Raw genomic sequence first — 12,673 nt, forward strand, 5'->3', positions numbered from 1 at the left:
TCTATGGTACCCAGTGTTACACCTCCAGCAATATAGAAAATATACACATAATTGTATATCTAGGTACTAGATTTATCAGGATGATCACTTGGTAAGTTATATAAATGTCTAATCACTGGTTGTACACCTGAAGCTAGAGATAATGTTATATTATTTAAAATAACAAACGAAAACAAATAACTAAAGAGTTACAAAACTATTTACAATTTCATTTGAAAATTCAAGCCTCTAAGAATAAATATAACAAAGACATAGAAAACTTACAAAGTTTTGTGAAAGAACGTTAACAAGACTTAGATGGATGAGAGAAATAACAAGACTAAACTTAGGCGGATGAAAAGGGTGTAGATTTGAAAACGCTACCAGATCCTGGAGTGGGTGTGGTTAGGAGGTGCTTGGATTTCTGCCAAATACTCCAGATAGATTGGAATACACAGTAAAAAGCCAATCACAGCATGCCTTCTCTTTTCCCTCCTTCCCTCTCATTCCCCCTAAACTGCGCCTGTTCAAACCCAGCAGTCCTCAGCCAGGACTTACCACCCATCCTTCCAGCAGCATGAAGCCTGCGCTGCTTCTTCAGCTCCTGCTGTTGATTCCTCTAGCACCACAGCTGGTGCCTGCAAGTCCCAAGCAACATTTTATGAGTAGGTGCTGGGGCCCGGCCCAGGCGAGGGAAGAAGCATCTGTAGAGATGGGGGGATCTGAGGGCCGATTCATGGGCATACCTCATGAGAAAACACCATATGTTCAAGAGTCCAGATTTTATTGTCATTAAGATGTAGATTGGAATAACTTCTGTTTCTTACTGAGGGATCTTGGGCAAAGTGTCTGGGCCTTGGATTTTATCTTTGTGATGAATATAATGATACTGGGGTAGTTGGGAGGACAAACTGAGATAATGCATGCAGACATAGAGCACTCTTACTGGACCATGGTAAATGCTCGGTAAGTATTAACTACTGAAATGTTATCAGCCTCATCACCCAGCTGATTCTTGCTGCCCTGGTTCCTTCATGGATGTTTGGGCCAACTTTTCAAGCATGAAAGCAGAAAGGAAAATTAAGTTGGTAGAACTCAAACTGGAACCTACATAATCTTGGTTTTGGAAAATGTCTTAGGAAGAAACGAAAGCCTTGCATTTTATTCCTCCGTTTAAAAACTCAGAGGTACCCACACAATCACCAGTGATTAGCATCAATCCAAAGCTCTATATAATTATTACTCCGTAAATATAATCCATCTCAGCAGCCACCATTGACCAGCTCAACCTAACAAGAGCGCTGGCCACTGTAATGCTGACCTTGATCAATACCAAAAGGAAAATGAACTATTATTCATCATGCCTGCACATTTCTGTGGAGATGACATCTTCAGAATATTGGGGGCTCAGAGCAGGAATACGTGAGGTATGTCATGTGTCAAGATAGACAAGGTCCTGTTTTAAGGGTCTCAGAGAAGGTTAGTATGACTGAGGAAGGCTAACCAAGCTGCAAGGGAATGGGGGTATCCAGGGTGGAGTTAATTGGAGCATCAAGAACTAAAATTTGGATATAGGCACAAACAGGATCTCTGTAAGACTGGCAAGTGCTATGACTGGTATTGCAACTAGATACCCAGAAGAGGAGTCAAAACTTGAGAAGGTCGATCTTTCTGAGATCCTGGTTGATGAATTCCTTCCCCATGTTATTCCATTGAAGCCCAACCTCTCCAAAATGGGAACCAGTTCCAGTTTCTTGCACTGACTCAGATTGTCAACAGGTTGGGCCTGAGCTTCTTTCACCCCATCTTTGGTGCCATTTCCTGTTATAATTATAGCCCCACCTTTATTCACTTATTCTTTTGAGATCAGCTTTGATATCTCACAGACCCTCTTCTAATTTCAAATACCTGCAGAGTAATACATCAACAGGGGCTTATAGAATGCCCCACCTATGACATTTTCCCTAAGGAAAGGGCAAGTCACAAGATACAAAATTTAAGGCCTGGCTGGGCGTAGATAAAGGGGCTAATGGGGCCCATCCTTAATGCCTTAGAAATCAGAAACAAAGAGAAGATTGTGAGTTGAGGCCTGGGACAGAATCTCCTGGTGGAGGTAATCTTGACTTTGACCTGAGTACTGGGGGCTGAGGGGAATGAGATGTCAGCATGAAGATTCATAGTCTTCTCCCAAACAGCAAAGATCTGGGAAGAAGGAGAAGCTGATCTTTGACCCCAGAACCTGGCCCCACTCTGAAATACCCATGAAAGAAGTCACACCCAGAACTCATTTGTGATTTGGGTTCTAGCATTCTGATGCCTGTGCCTTTTGTGTGCTGTGTGGTCTTCATCCTTTCCCAAAATATTCCCTTCCATTCAGTCTGCTATACACAAATAAAACATGTTAGGTTGACCTTGGGCTAAACTACAAGAGAGGCTTTACGACTCGCTTGAGACTACATAATGAGTCAGTACAAATGTATCTACGTACCCCTTTCTTGCTCACCATATGTACCATTCATTCCCTTGAACTGGACCCAACCAAGTTTCTGGGGACTGGGCATCTGATCTGCAAGGATGGTGAATGACCAATGGATGTAGGGTTCTAACAAACTGTGTCTTTGATCAAATATCCAAGCCCTGATTTCCCCTGCTGAGAACTCTATAGAAGGCAGCAGCTAAGGAAAAAAATCTTATTCCACTTCCTTGTGGCCACACAAGGGAGCTCAGGGTGGCTGGTTTCCTGGAAGCTCCTTGGGCTTCTGGAGTTGTGAATGTTACTCCAGGCTGTTGTTTAGGCCCTTTCTTTCCTGTTCTGTGTTCCAGAGTATATTTTGGAACCTCCACCCTGCAGAGTAGACCCTGGAAACTGTACTGAATTCTGTACATTGCCGGAAGATTGCCCAAGAGGACTTCAGTGCTGTTCTGCCTTCTGCGGGATAATCTGCACATTGAACAAAAATGTAATTCATAAAAAGTAAGGAGCTTCTCGTGCCCAGGCCTGACCCTGGAGCTGCTGGTGGGAGCTCAACCGAAGAATATCGTACCAGCCACTACGTTATTCTCTCTAACGTTCTCCCTCTCTTTACCAAGAATAATTTCCATAAATGTCATGATTAAGAGTCTTCCTCCGCTCCTGAACTCCAGAACCCTTCTCTCTTCATCACCACTTCTATGAACCTATGAATCTACCTCTCTGAACACATCCACAAACCCCTCCACTCACAGATCCTGTCCTGTCCCAGCATCCACCTTTATCCTGGGATCTGGGACACTATATCTATCTGTCACCAAAATCCAAAAGCAAATTGTTCTGTTTTTGCTTGCCCTCTTTCACCAAACACTATCCTTTGCCCCCTAGTATTCCTTGGTTTTTGGAGATCCTCCAGCCCAAGGGAAGCTTTGGTTAATCACCAGGAAAACTCACCAAAGTCTGTTGAATGGAGAGCAGAGAAAGGGCATTAGAGTGTTGATGAGACATCTAGCTTCCAATCCTATCTTGAGACTATCTTTCTATGACCTTAAGTAAGACAATTCCCCATTTTTGCCTTTTTTTTTTCTCATGTATAAAATGGGGACTCATTTTTTCAAACTTGCAAGATTGTAAGTCTCAAATGAGGTCTCAAAAGACCCACAAGGCAGGAGACTCAACCAGTGAGCTTCTAAAATGTTTTATTTTCTGCTTGGTTCCCTTCCCTGAACACAATACCCTACCTATGAGACAAGGTACAAAGTGATGAAGTATGGGCCCAGAGCCAGATACCTAGACTCAAATCCCGGCTCTACCAGTTCCTAGCTAAGTGATCTCAGACAAGTTAATTCACCTCTCTCTGGGCATCAACTTTCTCATCTTTAAGACTAGAACAATAATAATGAGAATAAAATAGATAATCAACGCAAGCTCTATATAATTATTACTCAGTAAATTTTAGCAATTTCTCTCTCCAGAGACTGGCCCTTGCCATTAAAACCCACATCTTTCAAGGCTCCACACTGGAGACAGAAATAAGTATGACTCTGAGTTGCCACTGCATCTTTGAGGCTTCATTTTTCCTCTGGCAGAAGAACTTAGCTTCATGATCTAGTCTTAAAGATGAAAGTAATGGAAAATAAAAAATTATATCTATAAGAATAAAATTTAACCAGATAATATTTGAAAATATTTTTCTCCCACAGAACAAAAGGCAAACAGTGGAAAAAGAAGATGGGCAAATGAGGCATGTTTCCAAGGGCATTTTGTAAGTATCAGGGTTTGGCCTGGCATTCCTGGTGTGAGTTTTCCCAGTTTTCCTCCCCTAGCCTCTGTAGAGGCACCAATATTCCCATAAGGTCAGAATAGCCTTTGTCACTTAGATTGTGTTTCTTTTCTGTTATTCCCCTCCTAGGGCTGTTCTCACTCCCTGGGGCAGGATGTGATCCAGGGCAAATTATGCAACATAAAGCAGGGGGCAGGGGGGCGGGGGGGGGGGGGCGGTATTAGCAACACGGCACAGGGCACTCAGGTCTGAGCAAACAGGCTCTACCAGCCTCCAGGTTGACAGTGTCCTGAGTAGGAAGTCAAGCTGAGCTCTTCACACTCTATGTGGCCTTGGTCAGCCCACTTTCCATCTCTGAGACTGTCAGCTTCCTCATGTCAAAGATGAAGAGGACACGGTGCCTCAGGTTTTGTGAGAACACATGAGGCCATGTGAAATGGAAGAACTTGGTCGTTACAAGGTGTCTACAAAGGTTAGCAGCTGCCAGCAACTGACTCTTACTGGGTTCCAGGTTTTTCCTCTTAAAAAAATAATCATTTTTATTACTTTACCAATATCCCAAGAAAGGTGCACAAAATAGAGCCCTCTGTCACTCCACCACCAAAACAAAGGAACTATTCATAACTTGGTGGATTTTGATTCAGACTGTTTGTAGGGAAAAGGAGCAGCTTAGGATCTTCTAATAATCCTTCTGAAGCCACCAGAGTTTCCAAGTGAGAAGAATGGTATTTTCACTTAGACTATCTTTTTATTAACACCACACGAAGGAGTTCAATAAATGGTAGCAAGTGGAGGTTAATGGAGGAGTGTAAGTGTGTGAGCACACTTTCACCCTTGCTCAAGCCCCGGTAAGTCAGCCGTGCTAATTTCCTCTGCATCTTGTACATAATTAACTACTCAGGCCACACACTGGCCATCAGTGGATGCATCGACATTGCTTTGCAATCCAGGGCCCATTCAGCGGAGAGATACTGAGCTCAGGTAGAACCCAGGTAGAATCCAGGGGAAAGGCTGGCTGGTGTGACTATATAGAGTATAGTCTAATCAGCAAAGAGGACCACATTATTCACTTCCTTGTATCATAGATGTTTAAAAATATAAATGCCATTAATATTAAATATTGTATAATTATGTTAGTTCTTTTCCATCTCCCATGTTCTCCTTTATTTTAGATTATTTCTGAAGGTGATGTTTAAAATAGAATTTATTGCATGGGTATTTTAGTCAGTATTGTTGACTAACAATCTCCTCCCAAGCAAGCAACAATAAAGATTTATCTTCTCTCTTACACATCAGCAGGAAAATAGATGTTCAAATAATCTAAACTGTGTTTGGCTGGGCTTGGATCCAGGCTGAGGGTGGGCTCCACTTTTGATCCATGTGTCTCTCATTCTTCTTGGACCAGTGGCATCTCAAGAATCACTCTTCTCCTGGCAAAATGCAGACTTCAAAGGAGGAAATCCAATCCTACAAGCACATGTCAAGTCTGATAATATCCCTTGACCAAAGCAAGTAACAGGACCAAGACCAAAGTCAAAGAGCCAGGAAATATGGAGGAAGTACACCTGTGCACATGGAGGCCATTTGAAGAATATAGATGTATAATAATACTGCTTTGATAAAGTTTATAAGAAAAAGATTAATTTAAATACTACAAATGCATAATACATCCAATGTACTCATACTTTGCATTTCATAAAAGGGAACTGTCCCTTCTGAATGAATGAACATTTTAGAAAATTATGATATTATAAATAGTGTTTGTGATGGCAAGATGGAGGGGACCTAGAAAGATTGAAGCAGAAGCACACAGAAGGGTATACTTCTTATATCCCACTGTTTAAATAATGTGAAAGAAGGAAAGTGCTAATAAGGCCTTCGCTGTGGTGATAGTGGCTAGGGGTTGAATATATGAAAGAAATTCTTGTCTGAAAAAGCAAAACTAAGTGTAAAGGGAGGGATCAGAGGCTTAGACCTGGTTGGAATCTGGAACTCTCCTGATGAAAACTTTACTAAGTCCTTTTGTGTCCTGTCAACACATTCTTATTGGAACAAACTTCCCACTTTAGTTCAACCAGAACTAAGTGAAAGTCTGACTATATAAAAGGAATTGTTTCAGTCAAAGATCCTAGATCAGCCATGGGCAAACTACTGCCCGCGGGCTGGATCCGGCCTGTTCGGCTGTTCTATCCGGCCCGTGGAGCGGAGGATTCTCTTGCTCTCCCCTCCGCTCCTTTACTTTGAATTTATATTAGTTCACACAAACACTCCATCCATGATTTTGTTCCGGCCCTCCGGTCCAGTTTAAGAACCCATTGTGGCCCTCGAGTCAAAAAGTTTGCCCACCCCTATCCTAGATGGAGGTTGACTACGATACAGGAATGTTATATAATAGAGGTATGAAGAAACTTGAAGGTTTTAGGAAAAATGTTATTGATTCAAGATACAAATGATAAGTATAGTAGTGTACTAGCATGGCTGAGTTGCTGAAGAAAACTTGAATCCACGAATCAAACCTGCTCCTGGAATTTGGATGACCAAGAAAGGAGTTGAGTGTAGAAACTTTCCCCATTAGACAAATCCAGGGAATCTTTTGGAGCAGTGGTGGAGAGAGCTGTTTAACCTAAAGTCAGCAAATAGTATTAGGCTCACAAATAACATTAATAAACAAAATATCTTGCATCTGCAGTGACCAAGGGAGCAAGAAGTCATAGTAAGTTGAGAAGAAATTATCTGTATGGAGTTTATCAACTTAGATCTATTCCCAATTAGCTTTGTGTCCTCTGCTTTTAGTGACTCAGCATGGACACTTTCCATAAGATGTATGAGGGGAAAAGATCAAAAGGACAGGGACACAGTCGGAAGGGAGAAATATATGGGGTGTGTACAATATGTGTGAGTGGCAAGATATAGTAAGATCCTTGGAACATATCTAAGAACTAGAGGCCCAGTGCATGAAATTTGTGCACGGGGGGGGGGTTGTCCCTCAGCCCAGCCTGCACCCTCTCCAATCTGGGACATCCCTCTCACAATCCAGGACTGCTGGCTCCCAACTGCTCACCTGCCTGCCTTCCTGATTGCCCCTAACCACTTCTGCCTGCCAGCCTGATCACCTCCTAACCACTCCCCTGCCAGCCTGATTGATGCCTAACTGCTCCCTTGCCAGCCTATTTGCCCCTAACTGCCCTCGCCTGCAGGCCTGGTCCCCCCACAACTGCTCTCCCCTGCAGGCCCAGTCGCCCCCAACTTCCCTCTCTGGCAGCCTGGTCACCCCTAATTTCCCTCCCCTGCAGGCTTGATTGCCCCCAACTGCCCTCCCTTGCAGGCCTGGTCCCTCCCAATTGCCCTCCCTTGCAGGCCTGGTCCCTCCCAATTGCCCTCCCTTGCAGGCCTGGTCCCTCCCAACTGCCCTCCCCTGCTGGACATCTTGTGGTGGTCATCTTGTGTCCACATGGGGGCAGCCATCTTGTGTGTTGGAGTGACAGTCAATTTGCATATTGCTCTTTTATTAGATAGGATAAGGGGTCTGGTGCACGGGTGGGGACCAGCTGGTTTGCCCTGATGGGTGTCCCGGATCAGGGTGGGGGTTCCCTTGGGGTGTGGGGCAGCCTGGGTGAGGGGCCTGTGGTGGTTTACAGGTCAGCCACGCCTCCCAGCGACCCAAGCAGAGGCCCTGGGATCTGGGATTTATCTTCAAGAATTGAAACTTTGTAGCCTTGAGCGGAGCCAAGCCTTCTGCTCGCTCCATGGCCACAGCCATTTTTGTTGGGATTTATTTATCTTCTATAATTGAAACTTTGTAGCGGAGGCCAAGGCAAGCCAGGGTTGCCGAAGCTTGGCTTCCTCCATTGCCGGGGGCAACTCAAGCCTCCTGCTCTCTCCAGCTCTGTGGCTGCTGCCATTTTTGTTGGGATTTATTTATCTTCTATAATTGAAACTTTGTAGCCTTGAGTGGAGGCCTGGGCCCACCAAGGTGTGTGGAAAGATTGGCTTCCTCCATTGCCGGGGAAACCCAAGCTTCCTGCTTGCTCCGTGGCTGCAGCCATCTTGGTTGGGGTTAATTTGCATACTCGCTCCTGATTGGCTGGTGGGCATGGCTTGTGGGTGTAGCAGAGTGATTGTTAATTTACATATTACTCTTTTAGTAGATAGGATGTTCCTGAGAGGTGGATTTATCACAACAGATCAAGGAGTTTTTTCTGGAACTCAAATGTTAAAAACTCCATTGGTCAGGGGCATCTGCTTGGAATTCCTTCATTCACCATAGGCATATAATATTCATATGATGTACACAAGGGATGAGGTGGTGGGGTGAACAGTAAATTGAGGATATGATTGTGAGCTCCTGTGTTTGGAAATCCCTGAAGTGACAAGGACAGCAACACAATAACTCAAGCAGCCTTAACAGGAAGAGATATGAAGAGAAGCTTGGAATTTTAATCATGATTATTTCAAAGTTTTGCAAACAACTGGCATTAGATGCCCCATTCACTTGAAAAGCAAAGAAAATCCTCATTTCTGAGCCATTATTCATGTAAGTCCCTCCTCATAGTACATTCTTACCTTTTGGCTTCTTCATCCACGGACACTTCTCAGCCTCTGAACTCCTGTATATTGTGAGATTCCTACTTTGAGAATGAACAGCTGCCCTCATATGCCTCTCTGGTCAAAAAACTATAGTTATAACCACCACGTCCTCCTTTGTGGACATCTGACAGTTGAGGATGTCAATCACTACTGGGTGATTGTTCAGAGAAATGCCCAACTTCGTTGGGTTCTCAGCACATTAGACTAAAGAAGGAAAATCTGAAGGTGTTATTTTGGTGAGGGGGTTGGACACAGACACAATTCACACTCCTCCTTCCCACACTCTTCAAACCAGAAGGATTATGTGCAATCATCTGCTCTAATCCCTGCATTTTAAAGTGAGAATACAGTAATACCACTTCTAGGAATATATCCCAAGAAAACAGAAACACCAATCAGAAAGGATATATGCACCCATTATGTTCATAGCAGCACAATTTACAATAGCTAAGATTTGGAAACAGCCTAAATGCCCATCAGCAGATGAATGGATTAGAAAACTGTGGTACATCTACACAATGGAATACTATGCTGCTGTTAAAAAGAAGGCATTCTTACCATTTGCAACAGCATGGATGGATCTGGAAAGCATTATGCTAAGTGAAATAAGCCAGTCAGTGAAAGATAAATACCACATGATCTCACTCATTTATGGATAATAAAGAACATTACAAACTGTTGAACAAAAATAGACAGAGGCAAAAAAGCATCAAAAAGACTGTCAAACTACAGCAGGAAGGTAGGGGAGGGTTTGGGAGGTAAGAGATCAACCGAAGGACTTGTATGCATGCATATAAGCACAACCAACAGACTCAAGACACTGGGGGCGGGGGGACAAATAAAAAAATAAAATAAAATAAAGTGAGAATAAATGAGGACCAGAGAAAGGGAAGACTAATTCAGGCCACTTAAAAAGAAGGGGGCACCAAAGCCGGTTTGGCTCAGTGGATAGAGCGTCAGCCTGTGGACTGAAAGGTCCCAGGTTCGATTCCGGTCAAGGGCACGTGGCTTGGTTGCGGGCACATCCCCAGTAGGGGGTGTGCAAGAGGCAGCTGATCGATGTTTCTCTCTCATCGATGTTTCTGACTCTCTATCCCTCTTCCTTCCTCTCTGTAAAAAATCAATAAAATATATTTTAAAAAATAAAATAAAAAGAAGGGGGCATTGGTAGAATCAACGTACAGTATCTTGGGTCTTGTTTTGTCCTAACTAGTTCAATGTGGTTGGCACAGCATTTGACATAGAAGCATGTAATACACTTCCCTTGTTCTCAGACTTCTTATTACATAGTGTCCATATCCTAATAGGCAGAACGCCTCCATCTGTAGCATGTACTCACAGCACAGTCCTGTTCTAGAATGTCACCTGCCCTCTTTCACATCCCAGCTTTCAAAAACTTACCTGGAAACTCTTTTGCTGAAAGAAAGACCACCTACCAGTAGTGGCTGGGGCAGCAGTTGGGATTCCATGAAGTTCTGATAGCAGTAGCTTCATAGTGGTCCCCTTCCAAGCAGCTGCTTCCTGACTCATGTGAATTTGTCTGTACCATTGGCTTGTCTATTCCCATCATCAGTTGGTGTCAGTTTATTAAGCTCTGATCAAACACAGAGTACCTAGTTACTTCCCTGGACCACTTTTCAGAAAACTGCCTACTCAAGAGTGTCAGAGATAGGTCCCACATCCCATCGGTCTTTTCTCATCATTTAGGTGCTCCCTCCTCGATTAAGAATAAAATTGTGGGTTCTGACTACAAGGAAAGAACACCTCCTAGGGCATTAAGAAATCCTAATGTAGAGTTTAGCCTCACAATATTCTTCTTCTTCTTCTTTTTTTAATCCTCACCCCAGGATATTTTTCCATTGATTTTTAGAAAGAGTGGAAGAGAGAGGGAAAGACAGAGAAATATCGATGTGAGAGAAACTCATTGATTGGTTGCCTCCTGCACGCACCCCGACCAGGGCCTGGGCCAGGGAGGAGCCTGCAACTGAGGTATGTGCCCTTGACTGGAATCGAACCTGGGACCTTTCAGTCCATAGGCCAATGTTCTATCCACTGAGCAAAACCGGCTAGGGCTAGCTTCACAATATTCTAATGGTTTTTTTCAGGGTAAAAGCTAAGGCAGGAAGGTAGCCCATCCTGGGGTCTGAGTGCTGCTCTTACCACCTATTCTACTTATCTGGAACAGTGAGAGCAGCACCAAGAAGGATTCAGATAAACCACCTGTTTGATGCTATTATGCGGAAGTTGGAGAAATCTCTGAACTGAGACTATTCTTTTAAGTTGGGACCTAAATTCTTGGTGGCTCCTCTTGCATTTAGTTCCCATCTTCCTCCACTTCACTACCTCTCAGCCCTTGGTGCAGAACAGGATGTACCAGGTACCCATCCATGAAACTAATGAACCAAGGGCAATCTTCTGTCCCCAGAGCTCATCCCACGCTTTCCACCTTCAAAGCAGCATGGTATCCCGGAAAAAAATTTTTAATTTAATTTAATATGAAGACTTGAGTTCAAATTAATTTATAGTTGTAGTCATTTATTTATTGATAGTCAACCTTGTTTTGGAAGAATTTAAGGCAGCTTACCAAGATTCAAAATACATAGTATGGAGAAAAAACAAACAAATTTGGTTTAGTTTATATAGAGAAGACAGTGCAAAGGAAATATAAGGGATAATAAAGTATGGTAGAACCATAAAGAAGAGTAGTATAGCAAATGCATGCTATAGGATCATAGTCACTCGTTAAAAGATGTCATAAAATTGGCTCTCGGCTTTTGTAATAACAGCAGGATAAGGGCAGCACAATCAGTTACAAAGTTTAGACTAAGCATGAGGTTAACCCAAGAAGATACTCAAGAAAAGTGGAACTATTCATGGTGGTAAATGGCAAAAGACACAAGCTCTTCCCCATGTTCTCAAAGAGGAAACATTGTGTGGTAAGGTCAACACCCCATGGCAGCCTCATGTTAGATTCCAGGAAGTTTTCTGGAGCTACTTCTTTAAGGATTATTAAGCATAGGCTGACAACACATAATTCAGTGGCAGTATTTCTCTGGAGGCGCAACATGGTGTAATCCCTGAATGTTCATAGAATCCAGAAGGGGAAAAAAAGACTAATGAGCCCTCTTTTCCCCACAGGCCTCCACAATTTTATTTTTCTTAGTTCACTGTCAGGATGGTATTGAGAAGCATTAAATTTGAGACCACTCTCCCCAGTAAGATCTGACTTGCACACAGCTTTTTTAGCTTGTTCACAAAGGCTAATTTACCATGAACCTCATGAAGCTTAAGCTTCAGGCCCCTCACCTTCTCCTCTCAAAGCTCAGTGCTAGCTCCACCTAGAATGAGGAGAGGAAGGAGCAGCACATCCAAGCATGGAGTTAGGCTGCACTGTCCCAACCCAGGGCGGTATACTGCATGCCCTAATGGTGGTCTGAATGTACTACTGCGTTCACATCTAGACAACCTCACTGACAATCTGTCCTTGGTTGCACTCATCAAGCAAATTGATCCCATATTTGACCTCAAGGAGAAATATCAATCAGATGCTAAATTGCAACTGCTTGGGGCCAGCCTTCAAGGCTTCATAGCCATATCATGACCCCAGGATAAGCACAAGGTGGGTGGTGGTGAGGACTTGGTAGAGCTGGATGAGTGGCTATTAGGCTACAATGAAAGTCCATTAGATCGAGATCAATGAGTTAGAGCCCGGATGGCATGACTCAGTGTTTGAGCATCGATCTACAAACCAGGAGGTCATGGTTTGGTTCCCGGTCAGGGCACATGCCTGGGTTCCAGGCTCGATCCCCAGTAGAGGGCGTGCAGGAAGCCACTGATCAATGATTCTCCCTCAT

The 12,673-nt window shown here is 43.5% G+C and overlaps 1 protein-coding gene across 1 annotated transcript; it reads left to right on the forward strand.

Annotated features, from left to right (window-relative positions):
- Positions 1-556: 556 nt before the first annotated feature.
- WFDC13 (WAP four-disulfide core domain 13) lies at positions 557-2,957 on the forward strand (the record flags this gene model as incomplete). Its single annotated transcript, XM_080683781.1, has 2 exons — positions 557-644; positions 2,803-2,957. 2 exons carry the CDS (start codon positions 557-559, stop codon positions 2,955-2,957), a joined length of 243 nt encoding a protein of 80 aa, XP_080539907.1.
- Positions 2,958-12,673: the final 9,716 nt, after the last annotated feature.

Source organism: Plecotus auritus, assembly GCF_963455305.1.
Source record: "Plecotus auritus genome assembly, chromosome: 8".
Lineage (NCBI taxonomy): Eukaryota > Metazoa > Chordata > Mammalia > Chiroptera > Vespertilionidae > Plecotus > Plecotus auritus.